General features: G+C 39.7%; 1 protein-coding gene across 2 annotated transcripts in view; it reads right to left on the reverse strand.

Annotated features, from left to right (window-relative positions):
• COL4A1 (collagen type IV alpha 1 chain) overlaps positions 1-27,707 on the reverse strand; it is a 123,406-nt gene that overhangs the window by 41,882 nt on the left and 53,817 nt on the right. For both annotated transcript variants that reach the window (XM_075057593.1, XM_075057595.1), the window contains exons 3-18: positions 11,795-11,884; positions 11,660-11,704; positions 10,024-10,068; positions 9,852-9,914; positions 9,697-9,750; positions 9,525-9,551; positions 8,094-8,177; positions 7,919-7,981; positions 6,850-6,885; positions 6,278-6,319; positions 4,631-4,720; positions 4,015-4,050; positions 3,807-3,866; positions 1,596-1,640; positions 1,320-1,373; positions 801-842 (exon numbers count right to left, since the gene is read on the reverse strand). In XM_075057593.1, coding sequence (XP_074913694.1) covers positions 801-842; positions 1,320-1,373; positions 1,596-1,640; positions 3,807-3,866; positions 4,015-4,050; positions 4,631-4,720; positions 6,278-6,319; positions 6,850-6,885; positions 7,919-7,981; positions 8,094-8,177; positions 9,525-9,551; positions 9,697-9,750; positions 9,852-9,914; positions 10,024-10,068; positions 11,660-11,704; positions 11,795-11,884 — 876 coding nt within the window. The remainder of the gene's footprint in view (positions 1-800; positions 843-1,319; positions 1,374-1,595; positions 1,641-3,806; positions 3,867-4,014; positions 4,051-4,630; positions 4,721-6,277; positions 6,320-6,849; positions 6,886-7,918; positions 7,982-8,093; positions 8,178-9,524; positions 9,552-9,696; positions 9,751-9,851; positions 9,915-10,023; positions 10,069-11,659; positions 11,705-11,794; positions 11,885-27,707) is intronic.

The raw sequence follows: 27,707 nt of genomic DNA on the forward strand, positions 1-27,707 counted from the left end.
AGGCCATCTTGTTTTGTAATAACAATTTTGAGCAGTTTTGGTTATACTTGCTATTTCAGCGATACACAACAACTGCTGTGAGAGGGTTGTAGCTGCTGAGGAATTATCAGAGAAAATAAATATTTCCCACTCTACCAAAATTCCTTCATATCAGTAGTAGGATTAAGTGGAGAGCTTTATAGCACCTTTTTGAACAAGAATGATGCCAAGAAACCTCAGCATGGTCTAAGCACTGACCCATTAGGTTTGTATTACATTTAATTTTAATATATTCTGTTTGGGCAATTTCTGCTAACACTGATCTGAGCTTGACATATAGGATACTAACATTTACAATAAAATATTCAGGAAGTATGTACAATTTTTCAAATCAAATTAGCAGGTGTTGAGAATTTTCCCCCATGTTGGGGAAGGAGCACCATCAATGATCTATTTGTTGCTGACTAATCCCATTTTTTATTTCAAGTGTTAAAAAAAATTACAGACTGTAAAGCTGACAGACTTACTCTTTTAAACTCTCTCGGATACTTTGTATTGATTAACAATGCCTATAATTTTCATAGTCCAAAACATTTGAAATTCATATTCTTTGAGAGCTCTTTTCCCAAATTTCAAACATAATTAAAAGAACTGTATCCAACTTTTGTTTCCATTAAGAAAAAATGAGAACATGACTGATTAGAATGAGATCAGAACATGCATAGTCTCTCTTTTTTTCCTCATTGTTTGAGCAGTTCGACTTTCACAAATTTTGTATTTTCATTTAAGTTTAAAATAAAACACAAATTTATTTTACTTACTCTTCCTGGAGGTCCTGGAAAACCTCGTTCACCTTTGTCACCCTAAATCAAAATACAATTTACATTTTAAATCCAGATCAGATTTTCCTCCCCACAAAATAGGACTTCCTTAGCAAATGAACACTTTGATACAGATTCATACAACTTTCAAATGACAAGTACCTGGACCATTCTAATAAGCAGTAAGTAGTTAGTTTGCAGGCCTGTACTGCTTTACACTATGTAAAAAGAAACTGGAATTTTTAGGAAAGTACATTTGTACATATGCTGGCTGGGCAAAGAGCTTGTGAAAATGAAGCCTGCATTAATCAATTCATAGAAGAGATCTAAACCAGGGATACCTAAGATACCTTAATTTTGACTTTTCCTAGTCTCTGAGTGATGACTTTACGATTTAGTAACATTCATTCAATACTGCTTTATGTGCATTGATTGCTTTAATACAAATCTATGAACACGCCATACAAGCTCTTAACTCCTCATTCTGTGTGATGGGAAGCAAAGGCTGCTACTACGCACCTTCGTACCAGGCTCCCCGGGTCGTCCTGGAATCCCAAACCCACCAGGCAAACCCTGTGTGTAGAAGACAGCAAAACCAGAAAAAACAAATATAGTTGCATCTTAGTCCTGCCAGCATTAAAGTTTCAAATTTTCGAACCAGTCACTAATTCACTGAAAGCAACAACTTTAAGTGAACAATTCGGAAGGCTAGAAAATGTCAACCTTTTAAAATACACAGACAGTTCTTTGTTTGGAATGGAAGAAACAGTACTGGAAATTCAGTAAAATACATACGGGTTCTCCTTTTGGTCCTGGTTCACCATCTTTTCCAGGCTTTCCCTGTAAAACACCAAGTTCCACTCTGCTTAAACAGATGGCCACATACATGCAATTTCCAAATACAGTGGGTAAAACACTAGAACAAAACAATCACTATTGTAATGCAATAATCAAAGTGTGCTAACACAGCTAACAGTGCCAACGGTACAAAGCAGGCAAATTGTGAATGCCTAATGCTTATGTTACTCAACATCCCACAAGCTGCAGAATTAAATAAAATCCTGCAAATCTGTTCCCAGATCCAGGAATAACATACGGATTTCCCAGTCAAGGAGGCTTCAGGACAAAATATATCAACAGCACAGGAAACTGGAACCAGACCCAGAAACTTTTTCCTTCATAGCAATCCCTTTCTATATATATACTCTCCAGTCTCACAAAACCTTTATTCGTAAACACTCGGTAGCCCAGTTTCAGGAAGGCTTGGAGCATGGTCCTGTATCAGATTGCGTGATAATCTAGTGATAAAAACACTTCCTCTAAATTGACAGCTGTAATTTCAAATCACAAGGCGGATGATAACCTAGAATCCAAAAGTCCCTCCTCCAGAGCAAAATGATTCACTATTAGACCGCTGTGTTAGCCTACAGAGGGGATTAGAGTCCTTGGAGGTAATCAACAGGTACATGATAAATGACCTAGATGGACTAACCTACTTTTCAGCATTCCCTTTGTCTTCCTATGGACTACGAAGGGACCGGCACGTAGGCTTGTAGCCTAATCCACTGGCTTTTAGTTGGTGTCACAGTACTTAGATTGGATGCCTATCATAAACAATATGAGTATGTCCCATAAACCCAAGAAAATGTATATACTTAATACACAAAGTAACAGTGCATGCAATTCAGTCTAAAATATAATCCCATCAGTTTAGGTAAAAAAATTCCATCTAAAACAATGCAATTGAAGGATAAAAATGATACAGTAAACATGAACAGGCCACCACCACCGAAGTGTGCAGCTACGGTGTCTTACAAAGAAGGGCTACAAGTAATTTCTAATGATTAATTAAAAATATGATCTGTAAAGTCAGGAGAGTCTTCAAATATGCACTGTGATTGGAATTAATCATATGATTTCATTCCATGAAATGAAAACATCAGATCTTAACATCTGTTCATCTTTCCAACTTTATCTTAATTTCAGAAGTAGCGATGATTTCCTTCAACAGCAACAATTACATATAAAATATCTCAGAAACTTTGCTCAGGGAACTCTGCAGAAACGGAAAGCTATATTTTTGAACAATTCAAAGATGCTCTGGTTTCCTCAGCAAGTTCTAGGCCAACATTTTTCCATTCTTCCAGCTTTCAAGCCCCCATTTACTGTAATAGTAAAAATACATACGTGATAGCAAAGATAATCCTATCACATATCTTTACTGAAAGGATGACAGAACATTTGACCTTCAAGTACAGTAGAGAGGGAGATTTTACTTTTCCAGATTGAAGTACAATTCAATGCCTACAGATGTGCTGGGTCTTTTCCTAACAGTTTACAAAGACCCACAATTTGAGAAACAATACTTTAGATACATTTGCATGTAGAAAATGTATGGTTTTGCTACCAGCTCAGCTATGAAAGATATAGCATGACTCATGCAGAAGTTGTATGGATGAGACTACAATATAGGTCAGACTAGGCAAATGTAACAGACCTTATGGCCTCAAGCATCTACAGTCAGGCTAGAAACCAGCAAGCGAACGTATCTCAGTCATCTAAATTTTTTGCTCCATTCGTCGTCTTTGTAAGAAACAGTACCTTTAGGCTAAGCAGGATTATTTTGTAGATTGCACCTAAGAGTATTTGAAATAAATTCAACACGTTCTTTTTTCCATTTAGCTAAAGTCATTCTTACAGAGTGATTTGTTTTGCTTTGCTTTTCTTTCTGTTCTGGAATGACTTAATCTTGCTTCAGCTGGGATCAATGGGAGTCTTGCCTTTGCCTTTAGCACTGCAAGCTACTGTTGGGTGTCTTTAGTTATCTGAAAGCTTGTTACATACTAATATTACTGTATGTTATTACTTCCTTGTCTTGTACACCTGTCCTACAGCAAAACTTGCTTGTTTGAAATATACCAAATTTGCATGTTATTAAGTTTAATTAACTTATGGAAACAATACAATGACTGTAATTATGGTACTGATAAAGTTGAGCATACTTACACGTGGACCAGGCTTTCCAGGTTCACCCTTTTCTCCTTTGAAACCTGAACCTGGCAGTCCCTGGAAAATAAAAACACACCAGATTAAAAATACTGCCAAATTCTAAAGTAAATTTGCTTTTATCAAATAGCTATAAAGATATTCAGGGCCATTACCAGATTCTTCACAATTATTATAGTAAAAAAAAATAAATCTACACAATACTTACTGGGGCTCCCTGTTCACCCTTTTCACCTGGATCACCCTAATCAAATGATTAAAAAAATGTAGATTAGTAAGCAAAATCTTAACCATTATTCATTTAGGTTGTAAATCATTTAATTCTTCACGTCAGCAAAAGCACATTTAACCCTGTTCTCCACTTCAAGAACTATGCCTAATAGTATGGTGTGCAAGAAGTTAGATAAACACAAAATGTGAATCCATTAAGCTAGCTTTAGACTGCCTAATAACTGAAAAATTCATTAGCACTCAGATTCCATGAATGTGATTCTGTATATGAAAAGTTCAGTATAAGCTACTTCAAATTTTTAGAATATTTGGTGTTTACAGGACTATGCTTGTCAATCCTCCTTCCTCAGAAAGTCCTCTGCTGTATGTGTTACTTATTTATACAATTATTTATGCATTTATCATATATCTTTCAGAGAAACTTCTAGAAAGACAATCAAAATTCATTCATGACGTAAAACAGGGAGAAATTTTTGAAAAATTGGCTGTAGCTGACTTAATATTTTCTTTTTCCTGTTTTACTTTTGTTTCCTAATTCCTATTGATCGTATTTTAATGAAGAGTACAACAAGATTAATCGTTTAAGGTCTCACCTTTTCTCCCCTTATGATTTCACTCCCTTTTTCCTTCATATGTGGTGCTGGTCCTGGGGGGCCTGGGGGGCCCCTTACGCCTTGTTCTCCCTGTCAACACCAAATCCAGGACAGTCCATTGAAAACAGTACTGACACTGAGAACAAACATAACTAAGACCAATAACGTTAAAGAGAACTACCACTCACTGTTAAAAACATAGCTAAATGGTTTTTTAAAATTCTTATTTCAGCAAAATCAGTCAGAGGAAGGGTTACATACACAGTTATAGGAGACACAACTGTGTAATGGGTGACAGCCAGAGACTCCCCTGAAGAAAGATCTCTGAATCTCCTGTTGGGGTGAAGATTGATTAATGCCGAGTATTGTAATGGGACAAAAGATTTTAGTGCCTCCTTTAGGACGAAGGATGACAAGAAAAGAGGTCAGGTGCAGAAAGTTGATGCCTAAAGGAAAACTTTAGTCAAAGCTTATAGTGTTCCATCAGCTTTGCAACTGTCCGTAAAGGCCAACTTCAAGATGGTAACTGGATCGTACTTTTTTAGTATGTATGTGTCCATAGTAGGGTCAGAACCTCATCTCCTTAAATAATGCAAAAGCACTATCTTTTACAGTAAAACACCTCCAAAAAGGCTTGATACATTTCTGTCAAGCAGCAATGCATAGCAATACCATTAATTTTTTGCTGAAGACAAACCTGAGGAGTCCAAGAAATCTCCACATACTTCTATGACCAACATTTTTCAAGAAATTTTATGATAACAAGTTAATTTCAACAACATGCCACATGACAAAAAATTTTATCCATTACGAATAGTGTGGCTCAAAATACATAAATAAGGTGGTGGATAACCCCACGCACACCTAATACTCAAAAAGGCTTCTGTCGATGACACTCATGAGAAGCCTCTGGAGAAGGGCTCAAGATACACTATCAATTTACCAAATAACCCATGACTGCATGCATTTCTTAGCTCCTGCAAACACAACATAAGGCACTTTAGCCAAGACCTCTCAGTGGGAGAGGTAACAGATTAAACCTAACATGTTTTACCTCCCATTTGATGCTGGTTAAGAGAATAAATGGGATCCTGGAGCACATCTTTTGGCTTAGTCTCATTCAAAAGTAAACCAGTCTGTGTGCTCTGAAAACTGCTCCTGGTCAAGTCGAAACACAGTAAAAGGGGACAACTGAAAGAACTGCTTCAAAAGTATACACTTCCAAACCAAACTAAGGCAGACAGGCCCTCAAGAGTCCTACCACAATTAATTCTGATCATTCTGAACAGCACATTATATCTCATTCCTGAGAACTAAATCTATTTCAAATAAATCTCATGATGAGTCCTAATATACAGAGTAAATGTTTCCAGATCTGCCTACTGCAAACTAAAGTAGTTGGTACTTGTCACAGCTGGAAAACAGGATGACAACCTAAATTAATGTCAGGTGTAACATCATCATGAACAAAGTCTGTAATGGTTCATGACTTTTGTTCATTTATGTGTAAATTACAGATTTACTCAAGTCTTCCAAAAATTACAATGCTGATTTTCTCCATTGATTGATTCCAACAGTTTACTTATTTAAAACAAACTATCAAGAATATTTCTGACAGTTTTCTCTAGGAGTTTTCAAGAGACCTACCTTTTCACCTTTGGGACCCTGAAAGCCCAAGCCCATGTAGCCCTGAAAATATAAATTACACATACTTAGTCAATATTTATCAGTAATGCATTACATTCAGGTATTTTGTACACGGCAAAAGTTAAGAGAGGATATAAGGACAGAATATGTCTTTTAAATGTATGTGTGAAATAAATAAATAATTATGTCCTAACCCTCCTTGTTTTTTTAAGTCCTGTGTCACAGCAATTTGTGAAAAAAATGGATAGAATGAAATTTACCAGATAATTTAATGTTAGTGTGCTCTTTTTTCAACATTTTAGTGAAAATTTTGACATTTTAGATGAGTTCAACTACTCATAGAATGTTGTAATTACTACTGATTTGATCAAGTGAGATAACAGATCTAACAAATTTGAAAAAAACCTAAAAAATGTATTAAAAATCTCTTTTTATGATGCCCAGTAAGACATAAAAATAGATCCCAAAATGTAAAAACCCCAATCCTTTAGGACCATTAGTTTCCAGATTTTATCTTTTGTGCCAAATAAATAAACAAATAGACCTAATCTTTATAATAAAAAGAGTCTTACCTTCTCGCCTGGGAGTCCTGGTGGCCCTGGGGGACCCTACAAGACAGTATATTTTAGCATATATAAGTATATAGTACACTAGATGGAATAATGCCTTATTCTATAAAGATAGCAAAAATGCAAATCTTCCATTAAACCAAGATGTAAAGTCTTTTTCTGGTACTGTGCATAACTCACAACTTAGAATAAATAATAAAACCAAACAGAATCTGTCTAAGATGTCTCATCAGACCTTGTTTTGCAGTTAAGAGTGTTGGACCTAATCAGCATCTAGACAAGAGACAATCAAAAAGAAAATCTATAGTACTGCACTATAAAATAACTTTATTGCTGACTTTTTTTTTTTTCAGTTTTGCGAGCTAAACATTAGTTCTCACCTTTCTTTCATTAAAATTGTTCCTTTTCAAACCAGCAAGTGCAAATGCTGACTAAACTGTACTACCATTTTCCTTTACATCACTTTCAGTTTTCTTCAGAAGGGTAAGAAATCTCACACAGCTCATTAATAGCCAGATACACTGTGAGGACTTTTACCAGATGGATATAACTGATCCCTGCTAGTGTTACCTGCATCCAATACAGGAAGAGAAGATATTAGGTATCTGTTAGACCTGTCAAAATGTCAAATAGCTGAAATGTGTTCAGCATTTGGCAATTACCATAATATCAGACAGTTGATACCCTACTTTCCATAGTACTACTTACTGTGGCTGCTGTAAGAACCTTAGCAAACATTTTGATTCAGATTTTGATTTGCCTGCTAGGCTGGTGCTTTATTTTCTATGAATTAAGTGGGGGAAGAGGGGAAAGGAGGAATAACTATTGCAACCCCTCCCACACAAAAAAACCCTCCAAGCCTGCAAGAAGAGAAGAGGAATGTAGGAGCAGCTGCTATTAAAAACCTATGTTATGTAGTCATTCCTGTCTTGGTAGAGTCCAGGAGGCTAAACATGAAGCCTGGAACCACAGGTTGTCTTTCCCAAATCCCACCAGCTATACACACCTTCTAGAACTTTCCTACAATAAAGCTTTCTAAGTGAAGTGCAAATCACCATGAGCGGAAACTTACTGGTTCTCCTGGAGGCCCTTGTGGACCCATTGATCCCTGAAACCCTGGAGTTCCAGGTGGACCCTATGAAAAATTAAAATGGCATAATTAAAAAGTGATATTTATTTGGTAATTGCATGATACTGATATAAATTTAATTGAAGCTCACTGCTATTCAAATATCATTTAGACTTACAGGTAGTCCAGGTTGGCCAGGAAAGCCTTTATCACCTTTTAGCACACTAGGAGGTAAAAGACCAATCACTTCACCTGGATCTCCCTATAATAAAAAAAGAAAAAGAAGAATACTCGAACATGCATTCAAATACATTCAAAACCACTTATATTGAGATGAGAGGAAAGTTGGAGCTATGCAAAGTTCAGACTCATTTGGTAAGCTGACTTAAAAAAAGTCACCTTACTCCTTTTAATTCAGCTGAAACATAGCAGGAGATACTAAAAGTTAAGACCTTAATTGCCAAATGTCCTTTAAAGCCACCTGGAGAGATTCCAGTACCAAATCTTCCTTCATACTCTTATTTTCTATACTTAATGGGTAATCAGAAAGATTTTCCCACCAAATCTATCACTACTACAGTGTCACCACACAACTGAAGCATCTGACCTGGCTGCTGAGAGAAGTGGTAACCTCACAATCTCTTTTCCAGGCTGAGATCTTCAGTCTCACACCTAATTTTGACATAAAAGCCATTTATGGCATACTTTTTCTTAAAAAAAGGAATCCACTTTGTCTTACTTTAGAAAACCATTCTGATTGTTATCCACTTCTTTATGTCCCTTTTTTTTTGATAGCAAAAGATCCCATTTTTCCTGCATCTTTGTACAAAGTTGCAATATGGTAAGTGACTTTATTTCAGGAGTTGTGTACCTCTGCATACATGCCTAGGGAAGAAACATTTGAGTCCTTGAGTGTTTATAGACTAAGTCAGTTCTTCCCATGTGAGAGAAGGAGAAAAGGGCATTTTGCAATTCATGTAGTCATGTCATTACAAAACTGAGACTACATTTAGGCTTACATTTAGCTTACAGTTCCAAATTATATCTGTTCATTTAAAAGAGCAAAAGCTCTCTGTTGGCATTCAGTATTTCATTCTCCAGTTCGCAAAACGCACTCAGATACCTAGTTAGTTAGTTCAATTTTTTTCTTTATGAAAACTGTTTACTATGTGTTGGATGCTTCTCATATTGTGGGCTATATGACCTTCTTCCACAAACATTATCTATGTGAAACTATTTAGATAAATGAAATGTCAGTATCAAAACAAATGTTTGAACCATAAAACCTATCTAAATCTTTATACACAATTGGGTGGCCACCATACTGTTTATACATAATTAATGGTATGTACTACTTTTTTCTGTTGTAATCCACGTAATACTTACACTTTTAAGACCTGCATGGAACAACATGTATGCTCAATTTTTATTGAGTTGAGGTCACCCCACTGTCTTTATTTAGTGGGACTGCAGAACAGAGTACAAAGTGAAACATGGCGGTACATTTTTTCACTCCTCAAGTCAGGACTGCTAGTCTTAGAGGGTGTAGAGTTCACCCTAGTTCTTGTTGTTAGAAGCAGGATATGAACACACTCAGAGTAAAATGTACCTTCATTCCAGGAGGTCCTGGGGGTCCCTGTGAAAAAAGACACATTTGATGTTATTGTTCCTCAGTATTGTATATTTTACATCTTATACTCTATATCATTTCATATAGTTATATTTGCATTTCAAGAATCAGGGTTGAAACAAGTGAATCAAGCATGAAAGAATCTACTTACTATGCTCCCAGTCAGTCCTGGTAAACCTGGGGGACCTGCTGGACCTCTTTCACCCTAAGGGGAACAGAGACATTGGTTTTGTTTAGGGAACATATGCTTGAGGGATGTTTTTATTTCAACACAGAGATGCTGTTATAAACATATGTAAATGTCACCTTTGTGCCATTACATCCTGGAATGCCAGGTGGACCAGGAGGGCCATCTTGTCCAGGAATGCCCTACATGAAAAGAAAGTAAAGTAATTAGCAATATTAGCAATAAACCAGGTCAGATGTCATGATTAAAACTTTGATGTTCTTTGTAAAAACACATATACTTCATACATACAGGAAGGCCTGGGTTTCCTGGGAAGCCTGATGCTCCTGGGGGGCCCTGCAATTGATAAAAACATAAACTGAAATGACAAACCCACAAAACAGGAACGACAAGCTGCAGCCCAAGTCACATCTCCAGTGGTGACAGTCAAAAAATAAGTAACAGTTTCTTTTAAACTTCCTTGACAAAATAGCTCTAATCTTCAAAACTTCTCAAACATGGCACCTTAGTAACCGATAACTGAAAGCAACTTTTTCTATTTTTTTAACTTTTTAGTAGGAATCTGGATTTCCTTCAACAGGAACTGGACCAGAGCCTTATGTACAGGTAAAAAGGAATGCAGAGGTGCTGTCTTCTCACAACCATCATTCCCAAAACGAAATTTACTGTAAGCACCTCTTCATAGCAGAAGAGGATGTTAATGTACTGTAAAGAAGCTTCTCTATCTTTCACAATTCCCATCAGTGTATCAATTCATCCTTATTATCAAAAAACCTACTGGGTTGAGATAATTCTTTCTCCTTGAACAGCTTTTCAGTGTAATGAATCACAAATTTGATTTGGCACATCATTTTCATCCTACCAGCTTATTTATTCATGCAGTGTTTCCTAATACATGTATTATGAAGCAGAAAAGATGTATGGGAATCCTGTGCTCAGATAATATATTTGCATCTTCTAAAACTTTATAATTGCTAAAATACAGTCTGCTTGCACTCTAGCACACAAACACATTTGCCAGGAGATGCCAATTTACATTAACACTGAGGATACCCCAGGGTATCATGAACATCATGGACTGAAATAAGGATTTCTTGATCTAGCAGAATACCCCTTCTGTAATAGCTCAGAAACTGCAGTTGATTCAGTAAATTCTATGTGCCGCAGCAACTGCAGGTAAATGGAGAACAAAACCAAGACCGCATTCTGAAAATCTGTGGACAAGAGGGTATAGCTGAAAATGTATGCATCATTACCGGTCAAGCCATTTGAATCCTCTTTCATCCTTACATTACGAAACATGAAAATGCTCAGAATGAGCTTGGCATCTCACAAAACCCCAAAAGACATGGCCCTGGCTCATATAAAGTGATAAAGTAAGTGTTACATAAGTGACACACGAAACAGAAATTACAACAGGAAGGTTACAGGCATATTCAGAGCCTCTTCTAGCAAAGTCAAGAGACCTTTGTCCCTGGCTTTAATTCGGCTCTCCACCTTGTGCACATTTTCAACATGTATGTGCTTATGGGTGTGTCAGCTTCTCTGCTGGAGTGCTTCAAGGAGGTTAGATGGCAAACATAAAGGAGAATTTTGCATGAGGTAATAAGGTTGGTTCATATTCAAGCTGGAAAAAAGCTTCTTGGTATGTCAGAAAGATATCAAAGACATATTAAAACCAGTGCTGTTGATGCAGTGCTAAGTACCAGGTGAAAATGCAAATGGGCAAAGGCACTGACTGCCTAATGCAGAAAGAACTTCAAAGGCAAAAGCAAGAACTTTGAAATTATTGTGCAGCACAAAGGGATGCCATTGATTAACTCAAAGAAGAGACCAACCCCATCTTGCACTTGAAGGCAGCCATGGAGGGTTAAAGACATATAAACCCACAGACATCAAAATTGAAAAAAAACAAGTTAGAACTCACTCTTGTTCCCTTTGTTCCTGGCAGTCCCGGTTCTCCAGTATCACCCTGCAAAGGAAAAGAGAGAGCTTTGTCTTTCCTAGGGACAACAATGTAGGGAAATCTGAGTGTTTTAAATACTACACCTTAAGTTCTTACCTTAAGCCCTGGTGGCCCAGGGGGACCTTCAGGTCCTTGCATTCCAGGAAACCCAATCACACCCTGTAGTCCCGGAAAGCCTCTTTCTCCCTGTGGAAGAAGAAAACTCATTAGCAACTAAACAAGTGAAGCTGCTTCTTCAAGCAAGCCACATATTCCCTGTTTCTGTGCTCAAGAAACATGTTAGATGGTAAGAAGCTATATGTGACAGCAAACATTTCATGTTGGTATTTGAAAGTAGGGTTATTATAAACAAAGAAATATTTCTGGTTCAATAATAGGTTGGCAGAGGCTGAGCGTGGCATAATAGAAAAGCATTCTTTGAATGTCAATGAAACCTTTTTGCCATCTCCCTGGATAGCACTGTTCATAGCATGTTTATACCCCTGGGGTCAGGAAGGCCACTTTTCTTCCATCTGCATTCCTATAGAGATACCCCTAAACCCTGGTAGAAAAACTGACACCCCGAATCAGCAATTAAATTCCTGAAAATCACAAATATGACTGTGCAGTCACTTCTGTATGAATGGCCAATACCACTCCTCTTCTTATATATCATTCACAACAGCAGATTTTGGAGACCAGGCTTGTCACTTTGTCTTGAATTTCAGGGTGGTTCAGAGACAGAGTACTTCGAGATACAGGATCTTCCTAAGAAGCTGAACACACAGCTTCTATGTGTCATCATTTAGGTTCTTCTTTAATGCTGTAGGGGACACCTGTGTTCTGTGCTGTCCGTCTCCCTACAACCCCAAATGTATTTAAATCAGAAAAATTTAGAGGCAGAAAATCCATCCACACTCAAGATTAATATTGCAGCTATTCACCATACTTGGACTCCCAGTGAAACCAGGAGGAATACTGTCTGAATAAAGGCTGCAAAATCTATGCATAGGGGAGAGGGAAAAAAATTATACATGTCAAAGTCTGAAAACAGCAAATCAAGCAAACCAAAAGCCAAATGTTCCATGTAGGAGGAAGTAAGCAGAGTTGTCCTTTCAAGGTGTGGTGTGAAACAGGGAGAAACACTTCATATTGTCCAAAAGATGTGGGAATATTGAATGAATAAAACATTAGTGAGCAACTGCAAAAAGGAAAAGGTATATAAGTTTGGACAACAGCTAAAAAACATGGCACCTGTTTTAGAAACTCAAAACACAGACCAATTTTGAAAGGATACCGACAAGAAAATAAAATCAACAAGGCTCAAAACACACAAAAGGAAGCTACGCAGAGATTTAACTATTTTCAGCAAAATGCTGAGAGATGAGATTGCCATTTGTAAATAACAAACAATTTAGTATTTGGATTTTAGGAGGGTGAATAGCAAGAAACTCTTCTCCTGTTTGCTCAGGACAAAGATTCCCAGCAATATGCTGGTAACTTGCAGGGGTCAGCTGAGGACTGAGCACACAAGAGAAGAACATCGGAGTCTTGGAGAGCTCACTCTTCAAGCAGGTGTAACAGGCATCTTGCAAAAAAAGGTTATGATATGCAAGCAGAGGAAACTGACTGATGACCCACGGACACGGTGCCAGTTACAGTTTTGGAAGATGAGAGGAATTGGAATATTTGTGGAGTTACTGGGTTGATGTTGTTTTTTAGCTCCTTGGCCAGGATTTTGTTAAGATGAAGAGACAAGGGAGAAGAAAGGTGACTGATGGGTAGGAAGAGCAGGGCCAAGGAGGGAGGAGGGGAGAAAACTATAACCGAGATGATAAGAGCATGACAAAATGAAATCAAAATATCACTCATTTATTAAAATTTCCTGCCAGGAAAAATTTTCCTGCTGCTTCTCTTCTCCTTCCTCCCACAAAATAATTTTTTCAATAAAAAGATACTTTCTGAGGCAAACAATCAGTTTTTCATGAAGTGTCGAAATGGCATGATCTCCTCTACTTACTCCCCAGTATTCTTTGTCATGGTTTGAGAATAAAGTTTGCCAGTAACCCAAATCTGAGGCTGTGTGTTAGACCGCAAAACAAAGCAAACAGCAGAACAGCTGAAGAAATATATTTCTAGGTCAGCTGTAAGAGGTACAAAGTCCAAGTTCTAAATTAACTAAAACGGTTTTGAAAAATATTTTAAGGAAGAATGTATCAGGACCCAGGCCTCTGAATAAACATTGAAGAAAATATAAATCTGAAGGCTATCTGAAATGTTGTTAAACAGATTACTGAGGTTCTTAAGCCCATACTTTGGCTGGCTAATTGGCACTGCAGGAGTAAGTGTATTTCTACAAAATCAGATGTTGTGTCACTTCAGACCAGGATTTCACATGGAACCCTGGCTACCTGCTCTCATGACCTGCTGGGAGATGGACTAAGGAGGGAGAAAACACTCAAGTACACAGAACTGGGTCTTCCATTGCTGAAGGAAAACACAAAATGTGCTAATGAGAAGAATACAAGATTATTTTGACATCTATGGAGAAATATGAGTCATGAGTAACGCAACTCATAGTTTCTGCACTCTGGAGTTCTGTCCATCTGAGGATTTCAACAGACTTTGAACCACTGCACCCTGCAACTCAGGGAAATAGTTTTCCCTCCATTCTTAAGGAAGATAAAACTGAGGTTTACAGATCAGATTTTCACTTAGTCTAAGGCTCCCTTAAGACTGTTCTGGCACTGTAAAAGGGCCTTAACGTGCTTGTAAATCACTCACTAAGGTAATGACCACTTTAGCTTGCCAAGGAGGTTAACTCAAGGCTTGAAATAAATAAAAACTTGGGCTTCCAAGGCAACTATAGTCAATTCTCTTAAGGCTGTCTTCGACCTCCCAGGCTGTCCTGTCTGAGGGGTAAAACATAGCTGCAGCAGCAGAGCCGAGACCATACCAAGTCACTTTGAGTTAAGACACATCCAGGTTTCCCTAGAAACATTTTATTTTACTGACTTGAACTGTTAGGCCAACAAGAAAAATAACTGGCTATTTGTCCAGGACTTCTGGACATCCAGTCAAGCTACTGGATGTCCCAAGGCCTGGAGAGCACTCCTGAGGAGGGCTGCACCACCCCAAATACTGCAGACTCACGGTTTCTCATACTGGAACTGAGGTCATCTTTTTGCCTGTGATCTGTCCGAGGGAAGTAAGGAAACGTAAAGGTGATTGTGTGTCTGAGAGCTGTTGGATCCCTCTCTCCATGCAGCCTGCCACCTCGGCCACTTATCCTAACAGGGGAGCATGGACTTACATTCTGCTTACACCTCTCTCTCTACCTCTCTACTCTGCCTTCCCATTTGATTTTACTGCAAAGTAAGTTTGGGGTAAGTAGTCCAAAGGAAGTATTGGGTAAGTAGCCCAAATTTGTGCAGTCTCAGGCTACACAGTTAATGGGACCTTACTCCTCCATGCCATCCATGGAAACTCAAGAGAAGTTAGGACAACCTACTCCACCAAGACCCAGTAACAGACCTGTCTCCTGGGTTCCAGTCCCTTTCTTTAGTCCAGGTATCAGACTGCCTCTTTGTATAACAGTCTTAGAAAACTAGTGTGCCAGAACTTGTAAGGAAAGAAGCAGTGCTAACGAACAAAGGTCTTACTTCAATACTCCTGCTCCAGTTAGTACCAGCTTCCACCATGAGATTTTTTTTTTGGCATCAGTAAAACTACAGTAAAATTTTATCAGTGTCAAAGTATCTACACTGAACAAGAGAATACAGAAACTCTACCACCTAGAAGCTGTAAAATCATGTGAATGCAGAGCTCCACATGTCTTAATGTCACTGGTTAGATAGCCCCCAGAGATCACTGGGGTAGCAACACTTGTACTGCTGCTTTCCTACCCAAAGTGGCTTATTTGGAACTTCAAGGTCAGATTAAAGTATTGCTTATTATGCTGTGCAGTACAGACATAAGCATGTCCTGAAGATGCCTTGCATTGCAAGGAAATACTTGAGAAGCATCCTTTCCCTGCTTGCCTGCCCAGTTCCTTTCTTCACTCAATGTTCCAGCCAAACAGCCCAACAGCTAGTGTTTGCACTGCACTTATGCTGCAACTCATTAAGCACCCACACTACATAAATTGGCAAGCACCAAATCACCACTGCTACCCCACTTATTTTTCGCTCAGCACTGAGATTTCTAGCTGTGATGCGTGAAGAGCATGAGACTTTTGACTGCAAGGGTTATGTATTGTTCAAGTTCCAATATTCACAGCTGCAAAATCTTGGCAAGTAATATTGAAAGAGCTTCTGCTTCTTACAAATCAATTCATGAGACTCAAAAATTCAAACAGATGTAACCAAGTCATCTGTACCTCTGCTGATTCAATACAAACTGTCAGAAAGCACAAAGGAGAATTCATTAGTCAGCTCACAAAAATGAATATTCTGCCACTCAGCTGTTGAAAATACGGAGGTGCTACGTAAAAAGACAGCAAGTGCTCAGTCGCTGTTGCACTCATTTAAAAAGCAAGATGCCTGTGTTCACCCAGCTTTTGTGAAATGCATCTAAATGCCTTTGCATTAGATAGTTCAAATTAAAAGCAATTGAATGGACTTCTAAACAGAGGTGAACCTGTTAGGAGCATAACTGCATGGGGTGATACTTCTTCTGGCACCTACCCTTCCAAATTAGCCATGAAATGCTGCTTGACACATGGAACAACTGCAGATTGCTAAGCAAGAGAGTCACATGAAGTAAGTAGTTTCAGAAGATTCAGCTGTAATAAATTAAGTGCTGAGGGGGAGGAAATAATCACCACCCCATTATAAATTATTTCCCCTATTATTTTGTCTAGGGACTGTTGGACTGGGAGATTTTAGACTTGAGAGACTGGTAACATGGATATAAATCAACTGTTTCCAGAAGTGTGGGCTCACAGGGTGTCTGGGCCCGTACAAATATAATGTTCTCAGGCTCTCCAGAGGCTCAGGCACGTGGTGAATAACAATGTGCAGATCTTCCCCAAGCCATCTGAAAGATGTTTCACTTGCCTCTGCCAGTGATCGCCCTGCAGCTGAGACGGCAGGACAGACACGAGCCTGCCCTTCAGCCAAAAAGGCATAAAACTCAGTCTTAGGGAGAGATGTCAAAAGGCAGCTGAGCTGATCTACCCAGCAAAGGTGGCTCTCCTGCTCCTCCTCCTCCTCCTTTTAAAGGGATGGTGCCACCTCACCCTTCTCTACACCGGCTGGTACAATTTCCTCAGCCCCACCGCACCAGTTCAGCTCACCAAATTGACTCATTTTCTTTAGCGAGCGAGCTTGCTCCAGCCTCAGTGAGCTGAGGAGCTCTTCAGGTGGCCAGCCAGCTGCCAAGCCGATGCGAGGAGGACGCAGCAACGCAGGACGCCGGGCGGAAAGGCAGCGAGAGCCGCTTCTCCCAGCAGCGCGGTGGGGTTTGCTGGAGTTCATCCCCCAGAGCTCCTCAGCTGTGCCTTCGCTGCAAGGGGAACGGAGTGGGAGCCAACAAATGCTTGACCTTGCCGGAGCAGTCGCCTTCAGAGCAGTGCTGCTGCTGACTCCAGCGTCGTCACAAGCTCAGACTTTCTCACAAGCACACATGCTTCCCTCTTCCCCAAAGCCAGCGTTCTTTGAACTGAAATGCCACCAAGGGCACATGTGGCAAAGAAATCCAACTGCTTCAAGATGAAAATTGAGGATGCAGTTGCCAAAAAGAGAGAAATAGGGCCTGACAGTTCAGCATTCCTTCCTATTTTTCTCTTATCCTCAATCTGATTTTAGAAACAGTCTCAAACACTGCTTTTGAAAGAGATTAGCTTGAGGCCTAGGTGCATCTGTTAACAAGAAAACCCATCGTCCAAAACATGCATCACACCTTGATGCTCCAGTGTGACCTTGTAGAATCTAGAGCGATGCACGACAGCCTTGCAATGCCCTAGGAGGTTTCTACCCAGAATATCCCAAGCCACGCGAGAGGTGAATGCAGGGTCTGCGTTTGTTCCTTCAGCTGATGTAATTGTGAGCATTCAAGTGAACTAGCTTCAAGGTGTTAGACCAGTAATTACGCTCCACAGTGGGAAACACTATTGTGCGATCTGAGTAGCCCTCTCAAGTCACTCTGTTTCTCGCCACACTCTTTTAAACACGTGTTACAGAATTATAATTGCCTCAGTGTTACATTAGCGAACAAACGGAGGTGAGGAATACCCCATTCTTTATTAAAAGAGTATCTTTAACCACCAGAGGGAGCACTGGCCCTGAATATCTTTCAGGATTAAAATAAACACCTACAATAAATATCATCTGTTTGTCCTCAGCTGCACTTACCATTTTCAGTATTTTATTGAAAGTGTGAAGTGGACATCAGTCAAACAGAATTATTGCTATATGCTCACAGTGCAAGCGTCCTCAAATGCACTAAGGATGTTTAACATTACAAAATCCCCACTGCACATTCTTCAGCATTAGAATCTATTTGTGCCATAGCTATACAATTCTGGAGCCACACCAGTAACGAGTAATTAATTACACAAAGATAACTGTGAAGACATGCAAAGAATCTGTGTAGGAGCTCTGCAAAGATCTTGGCTCACCCAGAAGTTTTGGGACTGAGCCCCTGCCAGCATGCAGAATGGAACAGGGGGGTCAGAGGGGAGGGAGGGGGGGAAGAGTCAGCAAAGTCTGGGTTCGTGCACTGCCAGGAAGCATCTGAGAAAGCTCACTCGCGTGGAAACACCAGTCCGGCATTTCTGGCCTGGCTAACAGAAGGAGCAGCCATGAGAGTTTCGCATCACCTGCACAGCTCCGCCGTCGGGCCGGCTGTGGGCTGGATGAGTCCCCTGCACAACTCCAAGCTTTACCAGGGCCGCTCTACGTTATACGCAGACACGTACGTCGACCAAGAGCCACGCCAGCAGCCGCTGGGAACGGCCCTCTCCAGCCGTGCCCGCTCCGCCGCGGTGCAGGTCCTGCCATCTCCTGCCCCTTCGCCCCCTCCCCGGCGGGAGGGACTCCTTCGGACCAGTTACACCAGCTCTCAGGCTGCACTTTGAGGTGGGAAGCACCCACTCACGGCGCAAAAGGCCGTGCCGTACAGGTTCATGCACGCAGGCGCAGAAGCTGCACGCTGACCACCGAACGATGGCATCTCACCCCGCTCCGGCTTTCCGCTCCCTGAAAGGATTGCTCTTCCCACCATGAAACCATCCTTCCCCGAGCCTCGTGAATTTACAGCACTGGGGAACCTGTGCAGCTTGATACAAAGCGAACCCAAACCTCCAACAGGGAAGCTATCAGTATGAACATTTAATTAGAGAGCTGTTCGGGTTTACAGTTCAGGGACTGAGCCTGTGCCTCTGCCTCCTAACCACGAAAGAATGCTCAGACCGAACACATACTTCAGTGTCACCTCCTGGCTGCACAGAGCATTCCTCAGGAAGCTGCTAAGTGCTTCCCAGGAGTATAAAAATAGAAATAACAATCTTTGATCATCCTTTTCTCTACATATCAGTATGTATGTGCTTACTTGGTGTGCAAGTAAGTGGGTGGATATACAGTGTGTCTGAATTTGATTTAGAAGCTGAATAAGAAGTAAAATAAGCTGAGCGAAGTAAAATTAACGTTCAAAAGTCAGTCATGGGTACAGACTCAGCCTCCATTTAATTTGTGTCAAGCATCTGGTTGCCCATCAGCATCGTACGATTTCAGTTAGACCAGCTGCAAGTAATGGTCCCTCCCTACATCATTTACCAGGCCTTCTTCATCGAATTCCCCTTCTTGCTCACCCCATAGTTATTCCTCATTTTCTAACTGCAGTAGTCAGTTTTTTCAATGGAGGTGCCCAGATTTCAATTTTTAGGACTTCTTGAGCCACATACACTCTTAACTTAAGCTCTCAATGTTTCCTTACACTTGTGTGTCTTTGGCTGATGTACTTTGTGTGTGATATTTGACTACACCGTAGATAAACATTACAGATCCAGAAGTCACCAGGATGCTGAAGAGGAACATATTTGCACTTAGAGCAAAATATCATTTTGCTTGTTTTCTCTCCATGAGAAAAAAAAGGAAAAAGAAGAAAAACTCACTGAAGTTCAGTGAGGTACATGCACCTTTCGTTCATTCGCCAAAGATAACATGCATGACCCCTAGTTTGAACATTTTATAAGCCAGGAGTAGTCTACCTCAAAGCATGATTGAGGGCATGGCATATGAAGGACAGGAATACGAAGACTAGCAAGATACTAGGAATAGGAAGACAAGATAGCAGAAGCCAATAGACAGCAAGTGAACTTCATCTGCAACTGTGGAAGTCTGCCTGCACGAAGCGTGGCAGTTTAACACCAAGGTATGGTTCATTGTCTTTATGTTTAAACTTCTCTTGATTTTTGGAAAAAAAAAAAAAACCAAACCAAACAACCCCAAAAAACCACAGAGCTCACAATGTTTGGGGAGGAATTCGCACAAACCTTTTACCAAAGGTACGCAGGGGTTTTTTCAAACCAAAAATCAGATGTGGGTCAAGGTGCCTGTTTCCATCAGTTAGAGTCACCCTGGGGAATAGAAGAACCTCAAAGAACCACAAGGGAAGAGGACATTTGAAGGACAAATGCATTTGCACTGTAAAAAAAAGGAAATTCTATCACCTGGAGACAGGTTGATTCAAAAGGGTGCTATATTTCCCACCCCTTCTAATCATCTGTTGAACTCATTAGGTCTGAGTAACTCTTCCTTTGTTTTATTGCACATTGTGTTAAATCACTTCCAGTATTGAAGGTCCAAGAATATAAGGGGTAAAAATGCTCCACGCCCTTCCTTCTTCATTAGTGAAAATTACTTAGCATTTGTTTGCATTTGGCATTGTTTAAAGGCTCACAGTTGAAGATGAAACAGCAGAAAAAAAAAGGTCTTGAACTTTTCAGGTTTTTTTAATTTATTTTTGTTCAGATCCTAGACCTGGAATGAAATGTGACGTTACATGCAAGTTTTATTCTCTTGCCAAAGGTTTGTCATGGACATATTTACAGAAAATAATCTCTTCCATAAATAGTAAAAACATGGGCAGCTGGTCCTAGACAGGACAGACTGCAATAAAGTTCTCATAACGAAGTAGCTCCTCTCTGAGACAGTACATGACAGACAGTACTATTTGAGACAGTGCTATTCGAGCTGCTTTTTTGAGTTAGGTTGGAAATGGCATTTCTGAAGTTGTAAACATTTTGGAAGTTGCATAGGAGTAAAATATTTTTCCACAAAAGCTAGTGGAAATATCCTGCCTTCTGACTTTTATCATGAAAATACCACAAGGCAGGTAACATTGTGCCTTAAAAGTGTAAATCAGTCAGTTTAATCTCTAGAGTCCCTTGACTCAACTAGATCCACCAGAGAACACATAATACAATATAACTTTTTTGTAGTACCTCCAGGGTTGCTCAGCCTAAATCAATTAAGTTAACAAAGATGCAATAATCATTAATAATGATGAAAACAAATACTTTCCTTACTTTGACACTGTGGAGGATATCAGCATCGTTGTCAGTGAAAGCCAACCAAAAGTTGGTCTACTGCTTAGCAGGTGTCTTTAAGGTTTTGACCAAAAAAAAAAAAAAAAAAAAAAAAAAAGGCAAGGATGCGTAAATGGGCCTGTCAGAATAAATGAAATCCGTGATGTGTGACTGGCAGCCAGAGGAGCCTGCGGGGACGTGGATGGTGTGAGTCACAGGGCACACACAGCTCTTCCTTCCCGTGCCGTCCGCACCAGCATCCACCAGCATCGCCGATCAACCCTGCCCGTCTGGGAAGCTGACTGTGCCCAAAGAGAGGTAGGGGGCAAAGACAGTTTTGCTATCAAAAGCTTGCACTTTGCCTATGTTTGGAGAGTTTCACTTTTACAAACACTATCTTTTTCCTTTTTTTCTGAGGTAAACAGTGCCCCTCAGTTCAATGCCTTGGCATCGATGCAAATTCATTGCATTTAATACCTAGAACTTCCTAAAGAGATCCCTCTGGAGGAGTTTCACGAGGCTGCAGGTGTCCCTACTGGATTTCCAGCATCCATCTCCATGCATTCAGACAGAAATGAAGTTTGGAGTTGAAGATTTGCAATCGCATCCTTAACTCAAATCTCATTAAAAGTGCTGCATACAGCTGGGAGCAAGACTGGTTTCTCTGTTCACTGCTCCACTATACAAGCCTTTGGTATTCTTCCCTTTTTTTCACCTAACTCCTGATGTTGGAGTCAGAGGGCACTTTAGACTGCCCCTCTGTACTAGAGTCCCTTCCCCCCATTACTATTAAACCCATTTGTTTTGCAGTTCTGCAGCATCTTTCAGTCTCCGCTTAGCAGTCAAGCAAACTCTTCTAACAAAATTAAGGGTCACCAAACCCCCCCAAAGCTCTTAGTATCCTGCTAACTAGCCATTAAATACTTCTGCTGCATGCGTTTAGTCAGTAACAGCGTCAAATAAGAAAAGAGTGAGAGGACATCCAACTTGATGCCAGCATCTGTGTTCATTCACTCGCTCAACTCAGTATTTACTTCAACTGTGCACACTGATCTTTGACACAAGCCTTGTGAGAATTATTTCCGTTGGCTATCAAAACATTTAGAAATGTTCCAGCTGAACTTCAGTGGAAGTTGCTACATGCTTTCATAGAAACACAGAATCACAGAATGGTTTGGGTTGGAAGGGACCTTAAAGACCATCTAGTTCTGATTCCCCTGCCACGGGCAGGGACACCTTCCACCAGACCAGGTTGCACAAAGCCCCATCCAACCTGGCCTTAAACCTTTCCTTAAGAGCTATGAAATTTATGGGTAGGTTTTGCCGTTCTAGTTAGTCTTAAATATTCTAAGGGATAGAAACATGATTTTCCAGATGGGAGTCTATGTTGGTTTTCCCTTGGCTTTACCTTAATTTTGCTTTTCTTTTGTTGTTAAAGGTGATATAGCCGTTACTGACAGCTAATAATTATTTTCATCATTAGGTTAACTTTCTTCACTATGTTGTCTATAATTCAATTTACTTATTGTTCTGTAACACTTTCTCAGGTGTTATACTTACCTGAAAGGAAATGTAAATCCTTTTTAACATCTCTTAAAAATGCTTTCTCAGCTGTTCTTGCTCCTTCTGTGATATTAACCTTCTTTCTTAGCTAAACTAAAGAGGTTCTCTAGCTGGTTGGGAACTTGCTTGTGTGGTAAAAGTACTCCACTACCACTTTTTTAGCAGCTCCTTCAGGTTTCCTCTTTAAAAATCTCACGTTCATGCTGCTGCTTACTGTTCTGTCTCCTTCCAGTCATACATGGTTACAAGTTTTGCTATTGCTTCTGCTGAAGTGGTTTTGAGAATTTTGTATGAAATTTGGCTTTTTACCCTTAATGAAATCCAAACTTTAAGAGAATTCAGATCTGCTTTTCTGAAAGCCAACATCATATGGCTGAATGTTTTCAATGACTAATGTAAGTTATGACCTTTCACTGAAAACATAGGTCTAAAATCTGAAATAGGAGGTAGCTGAGCAAAGAGAAACAAACAACTAACTACCACTAGCGTGAGATAAAAAAACCCACCAAAACAAACCCCCAAAACACTTTTTGCTCTTGGCTAGAAAGACTAGAAAGTGACTTAAGGAGATTTCCATATTACTGTGGTTCCCTAGTAATAACTATGTATGCCCAAGTTGCTTTTTGTGAATATTGCTACAGAAAAAATGTAGGCAGACACTGATTATTAAGTGCATCAAGTATTAAATTCTTGTGTGGGAACTGACATATCACAGAACTGTCAATTATAATGGCTGGCTTGGTCTGGGATCCCCAGCAAACACAATACAAATTGAATGGCAGAATGATGTAAAGAAGCCTAAGAGGTAAACTACAAAACGTAGCTACTGCTGTACCGCAGACATTTGCTGTCCCAGGCCTGTAATCTAAATCCACAAAACCCTGTCAGCATCGTTAGTGGGCAATAAGATAAAGACACAGAAAGCAGAAGCAGACTACAGGTGCTGTCACGCATATGATCAGGTACTACAAAACCGCACGTCAGGACGTAAGTTTTAAAATCACTGTGTAGTGAGCGGATACTGGAAGCGTGACTCTGTCTGCATGGACAAAATTTGAAATTTGGGAAGATTCCAAACTACACAAGGGTATTGCACAGGCACTGGGTAGCTCCACTTCCCAAGCATGCAGATTTCAGAGAAGTGGAGATCTTACAGGTCTTCTCTCATCTTACTTTGATCTCACATTTGGGAAACTTTACTGACTTCACTGGAGGCTCACATGCTTCACATCAAAATAAGGCCCTGTAATCCTTTGAGAAATCATAATGAAGACATACACTAACAGCAGTTGTACAAATGTAAAATCAAACTCTGTGAGGCTAGAAAGCATGTTTTATTCCATGAAGAAATGCCTGAGATTATCATACCGACACCTTTCCACGCAAAGATACGCATCTGGCAACAGCTGCTTAAAAGGTCATTTTATGCCAACTGAAACACTACTGTGTGAAAACCTTTAAAAGTCAGCTCTGAAAACTAAATATGAGCATACGTCATCACATAATGTTACTGGGATATCTGCTTTTATAGCAGTCTTTCCATAGAGATAAATTCATCAGTGTAATCCACTAGTTGGTGTTAATCAAAGATACATACCATACTGAGTGCAAAACTACATCTTAATACAGAAAATGTTGCCAGAGACATTTGGTTCCATTTGGGCAAACAGGACAAATGGTTCAAATAACTATTTAAAATGAAGAAAATCTAATGGGTCCAGATGACACTTAGCAGTTTGGTCTGCCAGTTGGGAAACTGTAGAAAACTTTCAATACTTTAGCATATCCCACTCAATATTATTCAAAGTCTTTTGACACCTTGTTCAAGAACAGCAGCTTTGTTGGTGTGCTCTCTTTATGAAACATAGATGTTCTTTTTCCCTGATTTGAATTAGAAGGATTATTTTACTGAGTGACATAAAGAAAGGGTAAATCAATAAAAATACACTAGTGTCACCGCAGAATTGACACAAACATTGTGACAACAGCCTGATTTTTGAAACTTCATAAACCACAGGTCTTCTCGAAGAATATCAGATCTGCAGCTGATGAGTATCTTTACTTATTTTATTATGGTCTTCTGATTTCCCCCTTTCAGGAAGGATTAGATGGTTTCATGTTATCTATTAGCCCTTTCCAGGCTGCAAACACAATCTTTCCTCCCACATTGCCCATCAACCCTCTTGTCAACTTTATGTCCCTCTCTGGGATGTATAATTTAGCTGTACTTTCCTTGGTGTCCTCAGTTCATGGTCTTTCCAACTCAGGCATGAACAGCTGCTGTACACAAGCTAAGTTCCTACAGCAGCCACTGACACAGAAACACTGAGCAAAACTATGGAAGAACTGATTAAAACCAAATAGAAAACATTGAGATGAAATAGTGCCAATGGGAAGTGTAAAATCGAACATTTCTGATTAAAAAAAGTCTTGATGTTGCTCATACAGGTTGAACATGAAAAGCATAGACCTAGTGATTACTGATTTGCTCCACTAGAGGAACTGATTTGTTGCCCTCTGCTATATCGTAAAGGAAACTCAGAAGTACTTAATAGTGATCTTCCCACTGACTGCCGGAGCTTCTCTCCAACAAGGGGTTTTATATTGTTTTAACTCAGCAATATCACAAATATTTTTGCTCTAGCTTTTGATACCTAAAATGACAGCAAAAGCCTTGAAGGCCCTCCCAATCTGATATACCTCAAAAAAACCAAACCAAACCAAACATACAGGGACACAGCCAACTGGAACAGTCAACTCTTCATTACACAGAGGAAATGGAGAAGCACAGTCACCTGCAGACAGCAAAACCATGCGTGACTCTAAGATTGTATGAGCGTGCAGACTGTATGAGAGAAAAGACTGGTCACTGCTCCTCTTGATGGGGGACCACAGAGGTGTCCCAGTGACTGTCAGCCTAAGCCAGTAACAGAGCTAGCTGGCTTCCAGACCCACAGTGGCTCAAGCAAAGCCAGTTTGTGTACTTCTGCAGCATGGTCAATCCACACAGGGATGATGCATCCATCAAGGGAAACACAGAAGTGATTTTTATGTAGGTATAATAATACAGATACAGTCCCAGAATCAGGCAAACAAAAATATGCCAATATAAAGTGAACTGCTCAACTTTTCTTACATCTCAAACAAAAAAAACTGAAAAGCAGTGGTTATGCAAGAGTTAATTCTACTCTTATTTTCTATTTTCTTTCAGAATTTCCTAGTAGAGATTTTTTTTTTTTTAAAAGTGCAATACTTCATGTGCAATGACAAAATCACATCTGATATACTCTTGTGACTAACTTTTAATGGGTAATCCTGAGGGAGGGCAACCAACATATGGTATTTATACTAAAGAATGAGAATTTATACCTTAATGCATTCTAACTGAAAAATGTTAGAAGGTTAATCATTCTGTATTAGTTACAGCAAAGTTCCAGTGTTACCTCCATTTATACACATTTCTGATATGGAGTAAAAGGAGCGTAAATGGTCATGAATGAGAGAATGAACATTCTTGGAGAAAGTCAGTGCATGGAGAATTTTACTCAGCTCTATACAGTCTTTGTTCTAAATGGTAATTAAATGCTTAACTTGCTTTTTCTACACACATTAATGGCTAGCACTTCTTATCTCCCCAGCTGCTTGAAATTGCTCTCAAAATCTAGGTAGGCATAAATGAGAAAACATAGCTTCTGTCTGCTTCTGAGTAACCCAATACAATGTAGGCAAGCATTCAAAACTCTGATCAGTTTAGGCAGATCTCGCACTTCAGCAAGGTTAGAAAGAACAGTCAGTTATTATGCAGAAAACCCAATAAAAAGTGTAAGAGGAAACAAATGAAGATGTTTTAGGCTAATCTATCTAATGGAAAACAGTAAGGTATTATTTATTATTGTATTATTTTAGCAATATTATGTTTTTCTAAAATTTCTGCACCTTTTGTTTGGCAAATACTTGATACTTGACATTATATAGCTTAAAATAACAGCCTGATGTTCAGTGTAATAACAAAGGCTTTATAGGATAAGAGCCATCTGGTGCAATTACACTCACTTTCTGAAATTTTCTGAAAGGGATGAAAACCCTTAGACTTTGTCAATTATATGCCCTTGATAAAGTATGAGTCATCTTAAAGGAGTTTGGCATAGAGATGCAATTTTCATGGAAGCAGTCTAATGAGAGAACGTATTGAATGTATTCTAAATATGACCATCCAAACGGTCATACTGATGGAAAGATTCTCAAATGAGAGAGAAAAATACAGCAATGTAATTTATTCTTCCATGTCTGAAATGCTGTTGGGTAATATTTATTGGGCATTTCACAGCCTATAAGTCAAATGCTATCTTCAAACCTTTTTCTGGTGAGATCATTAATATGATTATTTGGCCAAATGTATTTTAATTAAAGCCCACCCCCAAATCGTAGGCTCTGGAACTTCTTCCCACACTATGGTAGGAAATATATCTCCAGATGTTAATAATTAAGGCATTAAAGGGTAAACCCAGCATCCACTTCCGCAGCTGCCGAAGCTCCCACAGCAGTAAACTGGTGTGGTTACGTTGCTGAAGAGCGTGGGTGGATTGGAAAAGGCCCTTCAGCGTTTGTGCACTTCTGCGCAACATGGAAGCCAGATCAAAAGGGTTTCCAGTGTAGGCAACATGTTGGCTGTGGATGGTGCCGGGCAGAAGGTCTGTGTGCTTCCCACGCAAGTGGCTACGTGAGAAGTGGAGAGCAGATGTTCTCTGACGTGGTCTCCTGGGGTACCACAAGAGATGGCCCTCCTCTGGCCTGGATCCTGGCCACGATCAAATCTTTCTAATGAGTCCTTCTCCGAGTAAACCACATTCACGTAGTTCTCTGAGGTACCAGGTACCACTACTGATGTGCGCATTAACGGGAACTGTGTTCAGCAGAGACATGCTTCAAATCCAAATG

This window comes from Buteo buteo, chromosome 25, assembly GCF_964188355.1.
Source record: "Buteo buteo chromosome 25, bButBut1.hap1.1, whole genome shotgun sequence".
NCBI classification, from domain to species: Eukaryota; Metazoa; Chordata; class Aves; order Accipitriformes; family Accipitridae; genus Buteo; species Buteo buteo.